The 17,234-nt window shown below is 40.5% G+C and overlaps 1 protein-coding gene across 7 annotated transcripts in view; it reads left to right on the forward strand.

The window, feature by feature from the left end:
• Window positions 1-1,858: 1,858 nt before the first annotated feature.
• Window positions 1,859-17,234, forward strand: part of TGFBR3 (transforming growth factor beta receptor 3) — a 305,577-nt gene continuing 290,201 nt past the window's right edge. For 5 of the 7 annotated variants that reach the window (XM_077452926.1, XM_077452929.1, XM_077452927.1 and 2 more), the window contains exons 1-2: window positions 1,859-2,020; window positions 2,408-2,574. In XM_077452926.1, coding sequence (XP_077309052.1) covers window positions 1,953-2,020; window positions 2,408-2,574 — 235 coding nt within the window. In that variant the 5' untranslated portion in view covers window positions 1,859-1,952. Of the gene's footprint in view, window positions 2,021-2,080; window positions 2,299-2,407; window positions 2,575-17,234 lie in introns of those variants that run through there. The other 2 variants (XM_077452930.1, XM_077452931.1) reach the window with 2 other exon arrangements.

Genomic DNA, 17,234 nt, shown 5'->3' on the forward strand with positions numbered 1-17,234 from the left:
CAATCAGTGACACTGTGACTGGGGGGGGGAGGGGGGGCGGGGGGGGATCGGGGGGCGATCGGGGGGGGGATCGGGGGGGGGTTTGTGTGCCTGTGTGTACCTACATGTCAGTGTAGTGTTCGTGCAGACTTACTTTTACTCTTCTCCTCGTAGTCCGGTCAAAAAGACCGCCCCGAGGAGAATGACATCACTTCCTCCTTCCTGTGTAAACAATACACAGGGGAGGAAGCTTCTCATTGGCCAGGAGCGATCCAGAGGGGGTGGCCGAAAACGAACGGCCATCCCCTCTTCACGGAGCGCTCCTGGACCGAATCGGACCGCCGTATCCAGCGGGAGGGGGTCCGATGGGACCCCCCACCCGCTGGAAGGCAATCACGTAGATGTACGTGATTCTGCCTGCCTGTGCCATTGTGCTGACGTACAATGGCAATACGGCGGTCCTGAAGTGGTTACCCAGGCAACCCCCTCCCTCCCACAGAGCTGATTATTCTGTGATTGGCCACAGCTAAAGAAGCCTGTCCTGGAGGTGAATTTAAGTTGCGTTGTAAGTTGCTCAAAGTCGCACTGAAGTCACCTCCAAAACGCCTTGCAAAATCGCGTTGCCCCTGTGTGAACCAGCACTAAAGACCACATGCATGTGAAGGCAGGTATCCTAATACTTTTGAATATATATATATATATATATATATATATATATATATATATATATATATATATATATATATACTTCCCAACTTTTTGAGATGGGAATGAGGGACACCTATCAGCAAAAATATGCAGGCACCCCTTGTCATGCCCCCTTAAAGGAGAATTGTACAAAAAAAAAAAAAAGATTGGTTCGACACACAAGTGCTTTATTTACTAGTACTCTTCCTTTATATTGGCTTTTAGAATTTACAAATGCAGCAATTTAGAAATCAGATGAAAGGTTTAGCGCTGTAAAAAATTTTTGATAGATACATTTTATATAGATCAGACCAAAATGAGGGACAAATGAGGAGGAATGAGGGACAGAGGGACATCGCTCAATCAGGGACAGTCCCTTGAAATCAGGGACAGTTGGGAGGTATGCTAAAGGTCATGCTCGTGTGAAGCCAATACTTTTGACAATATAGTGTATGTGTGTATATGTATGTATGTATGTATGTATGTATGTATATATATATATATATATATATATATATATATATATATATATATATATATATATATATATATATATATATATATATTTATCCCAATGAAAATATAAATGAAAATATAGGTGCAATACATTTTAATAAATTTTATATATATATATATATATATATATATATATATATATATATATATATATATATATATATATATATATATAGTGTGTGTGTGTATATATAAAATACAATTCAAATTTATCGCACCTATATTTTCATTGGGATAAATATATATTTATCCCAATGAAAATATAGGTGCAATAAATGAGAATTTTAATAAATATATATATATATATATATAATATATATATATATATATATATATATAAATTTTATTAAATTTATTTAAATTTATTGCACCTATATTTTCATTAAGATAAATTTGATGCACATTTATTTTTTTGATTTGCTTTATATTGATTTAGTTTTTGCAATTTAAAAATTGTTTTATCAAAATGATTGTTTGTGATTTCTAATATATATTTCTGTTTCTTTGAATATATTTTCATTGGGACACATTTGTACTTGGAGTCATTTTTCTATATAGATTGAAGTGTGTGTATTTGGAGTATGCACACAATAGTACTATTACTATGACCACTAGGTGGCGAAGCTAGTCCTTGCACTGTCCTTGCTGAAGAGCCTGTCCCTACACACAGCAGTAGTGGTGTACAGTGAGGCTGCCTTACATGAAGCCCCTCCTCCGGGAAGAGCCAGGCTGCTGCCCCCTTCTTTCCTCTCCCAAGCTTTGAGAGATGTATGAAACTTCAGCCCAGTGGGAAGTGGAAAGGGGCATTATCTCATCAGCGTCACCCTGAGAGCTCTGGGTAAGTGTGTCACTGTCAGATGTCACTTAGCACTGATCCCTGACTCTAGCTTTGGCTTTTCTTGGCTTTAAGGACATGTCCAAACATCTGTCTCCAGCGCTCTTCTTAGGACTGCTCTGCATCTGCATGGAGCGTCTGTGCTGATCACACCGGTGCTCTTGTGGCTTGCTGTGATTTTTGCACGCTCTCTCCTGACAATCTGCACAGTTCCCGAATGTTTTTTTGCCCGGGGTGATCCCAGGCAGTGTCACTTCCTTTGCTGTCCACTCTGGACTTGTGTAAGTGCTTGTATTCCGCTGTGTCCTGCAAGGAATTGGGGGTGGGATATGTCAGCAGGATGTTTTCATCAGCCGCACATTCAAGTTTTTCTTCTCTTTCCCTTCTCAGGCTGGACAAGGATCTGCTGGATACAAATCCCGGAGAAGTGACAAGCTGGGGGAATTGGTCAGCGGACTGTGGAAGCTTCGGAAGAAGAAGAAGAAGATCCTGCATGGATAACATGATGATGTTCCTGAGCGTGTGTCTTCTATTCCTCTTACACTTGGCATCTACAGGTAACGTGTCATGTGTGTGCTGTCATTGCGCAGCCTTGTGTTTGTGTCCCTCGTGCTGCAGCACACGTTCCACCTTGCCTCTCCTGCATGTGATGCCCGCTGTGTATATTGGTGCAGCGGCTGAAATGCAGCTGACAATTAACCCCTGCTGATCTCTCATTGTAAACATCTTTTTTTGGGCTTGTTCTCACCATGTCCGAAAAGATGGCATTTGCAATAAGAAGTCAGCGGTGTTTGATTATGAGCTGAATTCCAGCTGCTACCTAATATACGTACCAGGGTATCAGTAGGCATAGAAAACATTTTTGCCCTATTGGCGCCATAAAGCTGCTTTTCACACTGATGCACTTTTCCTGCGTTTTTTACCTTGCTACGGAAAAAAGCATGAAAAATATTGCCCTTTAAATTCTATGGAACTCTTCACACCACTGTGGTGTGTCTTGAAAAACCTTGCATGCTGCATCTTTGGTGCGCTTTTCAGAGCCGCAACAAAAACGCAGCTTCCCATTGAAATGAATGCAAAAAGCATCAAAAGGCATCACGGTTGCATTTTTGGTCTTTTTTTTTTTTGAGTCACGTGTCCATGTGTCACAGGTGCATGTTGGAAGACAGGCACCCAGAAAACGCACCAATATTTTTTAATGCATTTTTGCAACAGAGCAGTGTGAAAGCAGCTTATATGTGTACAGAAAAAACGCAGCTCAATGTGGTGTGAACAAAGCACATGAAGATATAAGGGGTTATTTACGAAAGGCAAATCAACTTTGCACTGAAACTGCACTTGGAAGTGCAGTTGCTCTAAATCTGAGGGGTAGATATGAAATGAGGGGAAGCTCTGCTGATTTTATCATCCAATCATGTGCAAGCTAAAATTCTGTTTTCTTATTTTCCTTGCACGTCCACCTCGGATCTACAGCGACTTTACTTCCAAATGCACTTTCAAGTGCACTTGCAGTGCAAAGTGAATTTTCCCTTAGTAAATAACCCCCATAATATCAGAAATGTGTTTGACGACAAACTTTGTTGTATGCTCTCCCTGATTGGTAAGGATAGTCCTAGCATTTGAATTTTCAAAGTGCACCTCATTTTTGGTACTGATTAACGTCACAAAATAATTTGTTTTTGTTGCATTGTGTTTGCACTTTATATTCTATTTCTCTTGAGTGAATAAGCGTCAGCATTATTGTCCATTCACACCATATGCATTGGGTGCACTGTCTAAAATGTACAGTATAAGTATGGATTTAAATTCGGGTTGTTCACACCATTGCATTACCTTGACAAAGTATAGCATGCTACTTTTTTTTTTTTTTTTATGTAACGTGTGAATGCAAAGCAGGGAATTTATTCATATGGAAAAAAAAGCAACGCAATGGCAGTTATTTACAAAAGGCAAATCCACTTTGCACTACAAGTGCAAACTACAAGTGCACTTGAAATTGCACTGAAAGTGCATTTGCAAGTGCAGTTGCTGTAAATCTGAGGGGTAGATCTGAAATGAGGGGAAGCTCTGCTGATTTTATAATCCAATCATGTGCAAGCTAAAATGTTGTTTTTTATTTTTCTTGCATGTCCCCCTCGGATCTACAGTGACTGCACTTCCAAGTACACGTCCAGTGCAATTCCAAGTGCACTTTGCACTTGTAGCGCAAAGTGGATTTGCCTTTAGTAAATAACCCCAATGCATGTAAAAGTGCATTTCAGCATATGAAAAAAACAAAACCGCAAAAACACATGTTAATGCATGCCAATGCACTTGCTTTAACGCTAGCCTTGTGATGTGAATGGGTCCTAAGTGTCCATGATAGTTGTTTAACTTTTTTTGCAATTATAAACTATTAATGTATTGAGTATGCTTGGTGCAGGTCAAGCTGCAACTTGTAGTTCTATGACAGCCGGGGCAAAAGTGGCATATTGCTTGCTTGGTTCATCCTGAAAGTGTCAATAGCTGATGGCATGAGCTGAATGACCACACGTTACCCCTCACATTTGTAATAAGGCTGGGTCATGGAATACTGTAGGTGTTTTGGGGAAATGTCAGGACATGCTGAGAGGTGTAGTTCTACAAGCTGGAAGCCTCCTTCAGCACATTGCAGCTTAGGACTGCCAAAGATCTATTGCAACACATCTGACAAGTACCTGACGTTTGTTATTACTTCCAAGTGATTAAACGCCGTTAAAAGGCCTGGCGCAGTTTATTTTAATTACAGTATACCGCAATACACATAAACCGCACTATAACATCCCAGCGGGAACGCTCCTTTTTTCGATTATTTATTTACACGCTAATAGCTCATCTATGTTGGCCGCGTTCTCCTTTAAGCGCTTTTTCCCAATAAAGTAATTGTGAAACTGGATATTAATCTATAAATAGTGTTACTTCTTGGTTCCAACGTCATTTACGATTTCATAAATCCAGTTTGCCCGCAGTGCATGTTTCACCTGTTTCATATAAACCGCGTGTGTATCCTGTACAATGTAATACGCAGCTTACTCCATCGCTCCCTCCGCTGTTTACCAGCGCCAGTCACAGCTGTTTTTAATAGCCCCCTTCTCCCCGAACGTCACTTTTGCCTTCTATCTCATTGAATTACATTGCAAGGATCTCTTTTTTTATTTTTTTTTGTTATCCCCACGATCCAAGAATTTATGTAAGGCTCCCAGCTGCAGATTTCCCAGCGATGGAGATTATAGTAGATCTCAAGTTGTGACGTGAAGGGTTAAGGTTTAGTTGGGCGTACAGAACAGATTGTTCACCGATGGCGGCAAATAATCCGATACTTGCCTGTTGTGAGAATGATCTTGCATCTAACAATGCTATGGGATTTCCATCCCAATATTTGTAGTGCTTTGTTATACTATAGCACACGTTTCCTTTGACCAGCTGCTTCTAAATAAGCATGTAGTTGGATATTTTGTGGAAGGTTTTCCGGGACCACTGTAGATGTTGCTTGTTCTCACTTAGATAGTAACATACTGTATATGCTTGATTGCCTACGCAGGTTTTTGCATTTTTGACAATAGAGGACGTAGATGTTGTGCGTTTTATTAGTACCATGTTTTGATCACACTTTTATGGGAGTTAAATAATAAAACCATTTTGGATAATGCACTAAAATCTAAGGTTGGCACTCATCAAACCATCAGGTGCCGACTCAATTGTGTCTGTCCAACTGCGTCTTTGGCCTGGTTCACACCTGTGCAATTTTTAGCGCATTTTGCAGAAACGCACTGCAGTACATTTAACATGGGATACATTCACATCTATGCGTTTTGCAGCCGCTGCATTTTTGGAAAGGGTCAGGGACTTCTTAGGCTGGATTCGCACCTATGCATTTTTAGTGCTTGTTGCCTTTTTTTAGATTTGTGCTACAGAACGTGTTCCATAGGAAACCATGTTAAATGGAGTGTAGTGCAAATCTGCAAAATGCAAAAAGCACTAAAACTGCATAGGTGTGAATCTAGCCTTAAAGGGGTTGTAAAGGTAAGTGTTTTTTCACCTTAATGCATCCTATGCATTAGGCCCCTTTCACGCTGGGGCTATTTTTATCACTGCATTACCGTCATTTTAGCGGTGGTATTTGGCCGCTAGCTGGGTGGTTTTACCCCCCTGCTAGCTGCCAAGAAGTGGTTAAAACCACTGCAAAGCTCTGCTGCAGCAGCGCTTTGCCGACGGTATAGCTGCTTGCCCTGTTCATTTAAATTGGCAGGAGTGGTGAAGGAGCGGTATACACACCGCTCCTTCACTGCTCCAAAGATGCTGCTAGCAGGACTTTTTTTACCGGCCTTCCAGCAAACCGGTCCAGTGTGAAAGCCCTCGGAGTGTGAGTAGAGGCTCTTTCAGGGCACTTTGCAGGCGCTATTTTCAGTGCTGTAGCGCCTGCAAAGTGCCCCAGTGTGAAAAGGGTCTAAAGTGAAAAAAACACCTGGCAGTGACTGGCCTCCCCCCCGGTTTTACTTACCTGACCCGCTGTCTCTCTGTCTGAGGTTCTCTTGATTGGATAGATTGACAGCAATGCATCCATTGGCGTCCAATGCAAAAAGAGCTAAAAATGCATAGGTGTGAATCAGGCCTAAAAACGTATGACATGCTTTCTGCAGCATCTCCATTGAAGTCTATTGAACTAAAAGAGCAAACAAAAAGCTGCATTTTGCATTTAAAAACATCCCTTCCAACAATGCAGAGGCACAAAAATGCATTGATATGAATGTGTTGCATAGGAACCCCTGTTAAGAAACATGTCCTGCATTTCTGCAAAAAGCATGAAATTACTCATTGGTGTGAATGGAGACTTAAACGTAACATTGTGCATTTTTGGTTCAATAGACTTAAATGGACACGCTGCGGAAACGCATGTAGAGCATTTTTATGCGTTTTGTAACCAGGCTTTGTGAACCAGCCTTTTTTCCTCCGCAGAGAAGAGGAAAACTTCAGTTTTGGGGTTTTTAGAAAAGCGGAAGTAAAATATAATAAGCAATGTTTATTGATTTATGCTACGTGTATGGGAACATGAACTGTACATAAAGTAGGTGTTTCCCGATTTGACTGCAAAAGGGGAAATACACTTTAAACTGGTCACACACGGATGAATCTGAAAGAGAACAATCACCTCCATCAGAAGAGATGGTCCCCCAATATCTACATCCCTGTATTTAGTGGATGACACTCCCCCCATAGCAGCCTATGACTTGATTATCAGAAGTGTCTCTATTTATTACTGAAGCTCATCAATATCAAAATATGCAGAATATTGTTTAACACGTCACAAGCAGACATTTTTTATCACTGCTAACCATCCTCTTCCTTCGGCCTCGTTCACATCTGGGCATTTTAGAACCCCTAGCAGTGTCACGTGAATCCAGAACGTATTGAAATCTCCACAAAACATGCAGTTGGGTGGCATTATTGGTAAAGGCACCCGGAATGCTCAAAAGAAATTCGCTTTTTTTGTTGCACGACAAAGTTGGAGCAAAACACAAAAAAATGTGATTGTCAAAAACGCACCAAAGTCAACTTAAAAAAAGGTACAGGAACTACTTTGGCGTTGTTTTGGAGCAGCCTATTCAATGAAATGGTGCTGCCCCAAAATCATATATTTAAAAGCATGCTAAAACTTGCGACGCCCTGCTGTCGCTATATGTGAACCGGCTCAATCGATTGTGCTGTATACACAGGGTGAGCATGCATTTTGTGTGATGGTTTCTACAAATGAGTGATAGGCTCATTCACACTGTTGCAGGGGAGCCATACAGCATGCATGAGCGTTCATAACCCCCGGGATCCACAGCTGTTGCCCACTATTGACAGAAATTACTAGATGCGTCTATATGCAGGTATGGGTCATTACTTGTAAAACGCACATGAACATATGTAAGAAACATCCCTGTACATGCTTTATGCAAGTACCAGGGCATACCCATGTATAGTGTCGTCTTGTAATTGCTTATTAATAGGCAGCTGTACACAACAGCTGTGGATCCTAGGGACGTTTTATGGAGGTTCTGGATGGTCATCCATGCCATATAGACCCTTTCTGGCCATGTGCATGAGCCCATGAAATAAAGTTGATTTTAATAAAAGCATTAAAGAATAATAAATATGCTGTGTTGTGGCTCATCCAGATTTGCAGCCAGTGGGCTGTAAGGCTAGATTCACACCTATGCATTTTTAGTGCTTTTTGCATTTTGCAGATTTGCACTACAGTCCATTTAACATGGTTTCTTATGGAACACATTCTGTAGAGCAAATCTGCAAAATGCAAAAAGCACCAAAAATGCATAGGTGTGAATCCAGCCGAAATGCAGGCAGTTTAGCTGCAGTTTTACTGCCCCAATCCACCCATCTAAAAAAAAGGACATGCAACCACTCAAGGCTGTGCACATGTCATCGCCACAAAGCTTTGCTTCCTGTTCACAGCAAAAATGAAACTGCAACCATTTAGGTTCACATCTCTACATGTGCAGTTGATGCGTTTTTGTGCCACATTTTAATTTTTTTTCATGTATTTTTCATGCGTTTTAAGGCATTTTGTGTTTATTGTTTTGGCCAATGGTGGCTTACATGTTGATGTTGCTAGGAGGAGGTTTCTGTTGTCATACAGGAAAACACATTAACAATGCATTAAAAATGCGTGTATTTTTGATGCAATTCCATTGAAGTCTATGGAGCCCAAAACAGGCCGCCTCAAGCGTAAAAACATCTCTGCACCTTTCCAAAAAACGCATTGCAGGAAGCTGCATAGATGTGAATGGGACTCTTGGGGAATGAGGGTAAATGGATTGTGGTGCTTTTCTGCAGATCTGCAAATGCCCTAAAAACCGCATAGATGTGAACCTAGCCTGTGTACGGGGGAGTGGGGGGGGGGGGGCTGCAACCGCCTTGCAACCATGTGCAATGGATGCGATTGCGGCATTTTCAAGTTTAAAACTGGCAGTGTGGAGGCAGAATATATTGCCTCCACACTGCATGTTAAATGCCCTCTGAAAAGCCATCCACCACACATCCCTTTTCAGAGGGACATCCAGGGCTGCTGCACACAAAAACAAGCCCTTGTATACATTGTTTTATATATGTACATTATGACCTCATATTATAGTAATACAGAACTTGATTAATGTATGCTTAGTTTATTGGTATTGTTTATATTTCCTAATTTTTTTTTTGTTTTACAAACGTTTTTATTAAAGTTCAGACAATTACATGAAAAAAAATATATAACATGTACATTAATCAGCATTCAGAGTGTTATATATAGCTAGAATCAGTGTGCATACTGACAATAGTGCAGAAATTAAAAAGATGTGTAGGTATCACTCACAATGCTCCAGTTCTTGGAATGCTATAGATCGGGGATATGCAGTTAGCGGACCTCCAGCTGTTGCAAAACTACAAGTCCCATCATGCCTCTGCCTCTGGGTTTCATGCTTGTGGCTGTCATAGTCTTGCTATGCCTCATGGGACTTGTAGTTCTGCAAAAGCTGTAGGTCTGCTAATTGCATATCAATGCTATAGATGAACTTATTACAAAATGAAAAACTAAAACTAAAAACTGCTACTAGTGCAACAGGCTAAATAAGAAACATACTGCATATCTTTTGCATTTTAACAATCTACACGAGTTTACATATATTCAAGGCACTATCGGTGTTATGACTCTAAGCCCTTGTACACACGGTCGGACATTCCGATGGAAAATTTCCGATCGGACCGTGTTGTCGGATAATCCAGAAGTGTGTGTGCTCCATCGGACTGTTTCCGTCGGAATATCCGACGGACCAAGTTTGAGAGCTTAGCTATAAAACTTTCCGACAACGTGATCCGATCAGACCTTGTCCGATTGTGTGTAGAGAATTCCGATCGGACAAAGTGCCACGCATGCTCAGATCAAATTCCTAGACCAAAGCTATTGGCTACTAGCCTTAACGTAGTCCCATCGTAACAAAATGGGCAGCACAGTGGTGTAGTGGTTAGCACTCTCACCTAGCAGTAAGAAGGGTCGCTAGTTCGAATCCCAAGCACGACACTACCTGCCTGGAGTTTGCATGTTCTCCCTGTGTCTGCGTGGGTTTCCTCTGGGTACTCCGGTTTCCTCCCACTATCCAAAGACTTGCAGGTAGGTTAATTGGCTTCTGTCCAAAATTTACCCTAGTATATGAATGGGGACCTTGGATTGCGGGCTCCTTGAGGGTAGGGACTGATGTGAGTGTGCAATGTACAGGGATAGGGACAATTGTAGACACTCACTCAGGTTGAACTGGATGGACTGGTGTCTTTATTCAACCTTACTAACTATGAAACTATGAAATAACGTCATCATGTTCTGAACGATCGGATTTTCCGACAACTTTGTCCGACCGTGTGTATGCAACACAAGTTTCGGACATAATCCGACGGATTTTGTTGTCGGAATGTCTGACCGTGTATACAAGGGCTAACAGAGGAATTTGTTATGTGCTTGGTTTCTTAAGTGCTTTCTGGTATAGAAGAGGCGAAACCTTCCTCCAAGCTAGCTAATATATTTCCTAATTTAAAGGCCAGCTCCACCAAAAAATGATTTCATTTCTGAGTGGGCACATGCGGGTTGAGACCCGTGCTGATTTTTTGTCTCGGAGACCATGATGGTGAAACTTCCCTAAAACAGCATGCATCTCTGCTTCAAAGACCTTACCATAGATAACAGTTTTTCACAGCCGTATCCTCTAACTGTTTGTTTTTCCAATAATGCGTTTGAGTGGCACTTAATTAACACTAAGTGAGGGGCACTTAATAAGTCAGATCCTCAGAGATCAGGGGGTCAGAGTGAGGAACCCGTCCCAGCTGTTGTATCCGGCGATCTGGTTGCACGCAGTGCGCTCTTTAACCCCAGATGCCCCATATCTGTCCCTAGATAGACCATAGTAGTCACAGGGGATTCTTGGATCCTATAATTCCTCCAGATGAACAGACTTTATAAGTTTCATGAACTGCTCAAAAAATACAGACAGATAAATATCCAATTACCAATGAGCATTTCTTAGGGAAGCGTGCCATGGCATATAAAATGGTAGTTGGCTCAGGATGTTTTTGTCTGTCTGAAATCTTCATATGATTTACGTCATCTCTTCATCTGGAAGAGTACTGGATCCTGGCTTCTTTTCTGCATCCAATTATTTGTTTACTCTGAAAAAAAAGAAGATGATTTGGGGGAGTGTGACGCCATCTTTTGGTTTTGTGATAGTTGCAATAGTAGGGTTAATTTGGAATTATGGTGTAAAAAAAAAGAAAAATTTGCCATTACAGGTGGAGCTCAATGATCACTTTACGAGTAGTACATAATCACTCCCATTTTTTTCAGTAAAAATTGGTTTAACCACTTGCCGCCCACCCACCATCAAATGGCGGCTGGGCGGTCGGTGCGGCTCTCGTTCTGGGTGGACGTCATACGACGGCCTCCCAGAACGATCGCTCTCGGCCGTGCCGTGTTGCTAGGAAACGGTGTGACCAGGATCTGTGTAAAGAGCCGCGACCGCGACTCTTTAACCATCACAGCCGGTCACATGTAAACACGGAGATGCTGGTAAACAGCGCTCCTCATCTCACACTGACAGAGTGTGAGGAGAGGAGAGCCAATCAGCGGCATCTCCTCACAGAAGACATCTAGGGATGTAATTAGGGCACTGATCATCAATGCCCTGATTACAATTAGCCAGCAATGTATGCCCAATTAGCCAGCAATGTATGCCAGCAATGTATGCCCACCACTGCCAGCAATCAGTGCCAACCAGTGCCCACAATTTCCACCAATCAGTGCCCACAAGTGCCAGCAATCAGTGGCCATTAGTGATGCCAGTCAGTGCTGGCTATCAGTGATGCCCATCACTGCTGCCCATCAATGCTCATCACTGCTGCCCATCAGTGCCACCCATCAATGCCCATCAGTGGCCACCAGTGCTGCCTATCTGTACCCACCAGTGCCACCTATCAGTTCCCACCAGTGCCACCCATCTGTGCCACATATCTGTGCCACATAAGTGCGGCATAGTTGTGCCTCCTCATCAGTGCCGCCTCATTAGTGCCCATCAGTGCCGCCTCATCAGTGCCCATCAGTGCAGCCTATCAGTGCCCATCAGTGCTGGCTCATCAGCACCCATCAGTGAAGGAGACAAATTACTTTTTTTTACAAAATTTACTTACATAAACTAAGAAAAACTATTTTTTTTTTCAAAATGTGTTTTTTTTTTTTTTTTTATGAAAAAATTAAAAACCCAGAAGTGATTAAAGACCACCAAAAGAAAGATTTATTTGTGTGAAGAAAATTACAACTATTTCACATGGTTACAGTCTAGCATGACCGCGCAATGTAATTCAAACTGTGACAGCGCCAAAAGCTGAAAAATTGCCTGGGCAGGAAGGGGGTATAAGTGCCCTGCATTGAGGTGGTTAAAGTAGAAGTCCACCCTAACACTAAAATGCCTGCATCTACAGACATTCACGATCTAACTCTAACCTATTTATCCCTATAAACAAGAAATCAGTATACATACCTTTTTTGAAGTCGATCTGATCTGGTCTCCAGCAGGGGAAGCTCTGCAGAAGACACAGCTGACATCACCCATAGAGTTATTATGGCGCTTTTGTGGGCTGCCAGATGTACCTGTCAGTGAATTCTGATTAATCTCGGAAGCATCTCCGTGTCAATGACAATATGTCCATATATGGGCACTGATGTCACCAGCGTCCTGCCGCTTTTATGTTTATGTGTGCTATTGGGTCAGGAATGACCGGTCCGCAGCTGATTGGAATAAAAAGTTGTGCAATTTTGATATTCAAATAAAAATTTCTTCAGATGACACCCGAGCTCATCTCTGATGCCCGACATACTAAATGACAGCTGCGCCCCAATAAACACGAATAGGACTGGACACACATGGATGAAATACTGTGCATCCCGTACAGACAAAAACCGCCCATCACACAGGTGTACGGATCGGTACCTGCATCCATGTGAATGAGGCTTAGTCTATGGATTCCACATACCTACACAGAGTATTGTCTATTGATAATTTTTTTCTTTTTGCAAATAAAAAAGTCACCTATGTTGTTGCACAGATACAGTTACAATTGGCTTTAATGTATTTGTATTTTAATTTGCATGGAAATAATTTTTTTTGTTGCATGGCCAAAAAATTAAAACATTTAAAAGTGATTTAAGTGATGGCCAATTAATTAACTTTCTTCAATGCCATTAGCAGTTCTATAGCCTTGGCGTGCTGACCTATGCTCTGTTGAATGCCAGTTGCTTTTTTGGGTCAGCAATATTATGGTTTTGTTTTGCTTTGCAAGTGTTTATGTGTTATTTCAGGGACTTACAACCTGTTACTTCACAGCTGTTGTCAACCTCAGGAGCCCTAATGATTCATTGGTAGTCATTGACAAGCAGTGGTCTGTATTGCGGGAGAGGTTTTGCACTGAAACGCTCATTGTTATGGACGCTTTGCTGTTTCTTGTCAACTTTGACCAATAATACGTTTTATTCTGCTTTTAAATATTTACAAGTGTTTCTACATCATTTTAATTATCTATTATGTGACAGTGAATATAGCAATTCTAGACACTAGGTTTTGTATTTTTTAGCATGGTGTAACAAAGGATAAACGCAGCAAAAACTCATACCAGTTGCATAAGCCAAATTCTTGATGGGAATATATTGTTTTTACCATGTGTTTTCTAAATAGATATACATCAGCTTGAAATATTCTTATCAATAAATAAATATTTTTAAAACCTTCTTTCTAGGTTGCATTTATAATTATGTACATGGGGGCAGCCATATTTCCATGACATACACAGGCTCAGTATCTGCTTTGTAGTGCTGCACAATAGCTGTGCTTTACTGTTCCTTCTTATAATAGTCTATGCCAGTGATGGCTAACCTTGGCACCCCAGATGTTTTGGAACTACATTTCCCATGATGCTCAACTAGACTGCAGAGTGCATGAGCATCATGGGAAATGTAGTTCCAAAACATCTGGGGTGCCAAGGTTCGCCATCACTGGTCTATGCCCTTGTACACACGATCGGAAATTCCGACCACAAAATCCATTGGATTTTGTCAGACGGATTTTGTCCGAAACTGGCGTTGCATACACACGATCAGACAAAGTTGTCGGAAAATATGATCGTTCAGAACGTGATGGCGTTCATTCGTTACGATGGGACTACATTCAGGCTAGTAGCCAATAGCTTTGGTCTTGTAATTTGTCTGAGCATGCGTGGCACTTCCGTGTCCGATCGGAATACTCTACAAGCGATTGGACAAAGTCCGATCGGATCATGTTGTCAGAAAATTTTATATCCAGCTCTCAAACTTTGTTGGTCGGACATTCCGACAGAAAATGTCCGATGGAGCCCACACACGGTCGCATTATCGGACAACACGGTCCGATCGGACATTTTCCGTCGGAATTTTCGACCGTGTGTACAAGGGCTAAGAGTCATCTTAAAACCATGCAACCCCTATGTGGTTATTTTTTTACCTTTAAAAAGTAGTACCAAAATGCTTTTTTATGACAGATAAATCCCTCTTGACATACATTTTAATCGCTGGATAATAAATGGAAATAAAAACACTTGCATTTTCTTCTCTTAACTTTTGTAGCATCCAGTTCACCGACCTTTTGGCCAAAGAGCGAGCACTTTGAATGTAAAAAAAAAAAATCTTACCATTCATGGGACCATATGTTCCATCATACCTATTGACAATGCGTATGTGCACTAGCATCATGACATAATTTTTTCTGTTCCACTGGATGTGTACAGGTAGCAGTGGCAGATATTTTCCGTGAGCATGCACATAAGGGTGGCTCTGGCAGGGAGCCATAGCAAGTCCGTGAGCCACCCTTAAAATGGAAAACAAGACTAGCGATCGGGGATCGGGTGAAATTGGAAGAGAGAAATAACTAAGCTTTAGAATAAGTGAAACAAACATCATCTAAATATCTAAAATATCGAAATATCACCAACAGCATCTGAATTAGCGCAAAAAAAAAAAAGGGCCTAATATCACTTTAACTGTTGTTATAGTGGCTAATATAGAACTCTTTATATTTTTAACTCAATAAGAAAACATTGCAAGAACAAACTTGTAAAAATCTAAACTGCATATAAAAATCATAAGATGAACAAAATAACACAATAATAACTACAAATTTGTGTTTATACTATTCTTTCCCTTTAGCGGTTTTTCTGGGATGTGTATGGTGGCCTTTATGTATTTATGGTGTGCAGACATGCTGAGAAGTATATCAGAAGTTTTTTTTTTTTTCTCTAATCAGTATTTTGTTTTTTGTTCAAATGCTGTCTACAAATGAGAAAAAAATGAAAAATATAATAAAGTGGGAATTATTGGTTAGCAAAAAATTTGAATATGACATTATCATTGATAATTAGTTGTTTGTTCACAGCTCTAAATGAGTTTGTAGATAGATCGATGATGTACTTGAGCCCTTTTTTTGTAGGTTATTTTTGCACAGGTATTGTTTACATAGTTATCTAAAAAGTACACAATTCAAACTTAGTTGTGTATTCATAGTACCTAGTTGTGAACCATGAATTGTGTTTTGTAATACTTCTTACTGAACACAGGGCTCTTATTGTAGAAGATGGTTGGTCTTATGACAATGGTAGAGTAAGTGTTAAATTGAACTAATTTGTACTGGTTGATGTGATTATTCTCATACTTGCCTGTAATTTGGGTTACTGGTCTATGTCTCAATTATTTTCTCAGTTTGACTTTATACTATTTTATTATAATTTTACAATGGAAAATATAAAACATTAGTTACATTTGCTTATTTTGGAATTATGTACTTAATTTGTGAAAATGCTGTTAACTAGTCATTAGGACCCATTCACACTTAAATTGGAATTGTACCATTGGAGTGTTAGATAATCATAATTTTATCAAAGTGGTTTTCCGAAACGTAAATGATTCAGCTTTTAGTCCATTGTTTGCAGTCTTGCAATTCATCATGCTCTGATGGGTACTGGAATACAATTACATTGGATGCCCTCAAAGTTGGAACTTTTTTTTCAGGTAGATTGGAAATATTCATTAAAGTCCCCAGACACCTTTGTTGGGACTGGTGCCTGAGTTGATTGCTTGTGGGAAGTTTCCCAATATTTGAAAAAAAAAAAAAAGATAAGGCCTGTTCACCGCTTTACATTGCAGTTATGCACTTTATTGTGCGTTATGGTATGTTTCTGCAATCAGAATAAATGGTACTCAAATGTACCTTCTCAGTGCAGTTATTTTGCAGTGCAGAACAATACCTTGGGGCGTACTAATGTGCTCTGTGGTGCGCTGAGTTGCCAAAAATGCTGCACACATAATATATGAACCATTGAAGTGCAATAGGCAGCTCACTGAAATGAATGGATAGGCTACCCTAACAGAACACACATTAATGTGTAAAACAACATAAAAAATGCATGTATGTGTTAACATGTGTGCATTTAATGCACCTCAGCAGACTGGCTAGTGTGAACAACCTTATGCAATTTTCCCCCTCTGATATGCTTACCATTGCGATCGATGAATATGCATGAACATTTACATCAATGCACTTCCAAACATTTAAACAGAAGATGCATTAAGCAAAAATACAAAGGTGTGAATCCAGCCTAAATATGATCTTATATAAGGTGCAAATCTGGCTTCAGCATGGTCAGACACTGACTGTTCCCTCAATGACATCAGATGTGACGAAACGTGTAGGCCAGAGCTATCGCTTATGACTTCACTACGCACTCTACAACCAGGAAGTAGTTGATTTGATTCCCAGGATAGTCTTTCATAGATGAGCACGTATCATTCTGTTATATTGTATGTATAGGCTTTTTACAATAAATTCTTTAAATGCAGTTTCACACTATGTGGCTTCCTTGGCTTTTTCCTTCAACATGATTCCATATTGGCTGTCTATTGTTATCACATCCATATTAGACTGTAGTGGAACCCATTGGAGGCTTATGATTCTGTAGTGGAACCCATTGGAGGCTCATGTTTCTGAACAGAGGACTATAAGGATACACAAGCACAATTGACTCTTTTAAACAAATAAATAATAATAATTTAAAGAGTCCACTTGCTCTGGTAAGAGTCTTATTACGTACCAGGTAG

The sequence above is a fragment of the Lithobates pipiens genome, unplaced genomic scaffold (genome assembly GCF_037356315.1).
Source record: "Lithobates pipiens isolate NorthernLeopardFrog02 unplaced genomic scaffold, aLitPip1_a1.2 Scaffold_23, whole genome shotgun sequence".
Classification (NCBI taxonomy): Eukaryota; Metazoa; Chordata; class Amphibia; order Anura; family Ranidae; genus Lithobates; species Lithobates pipiens.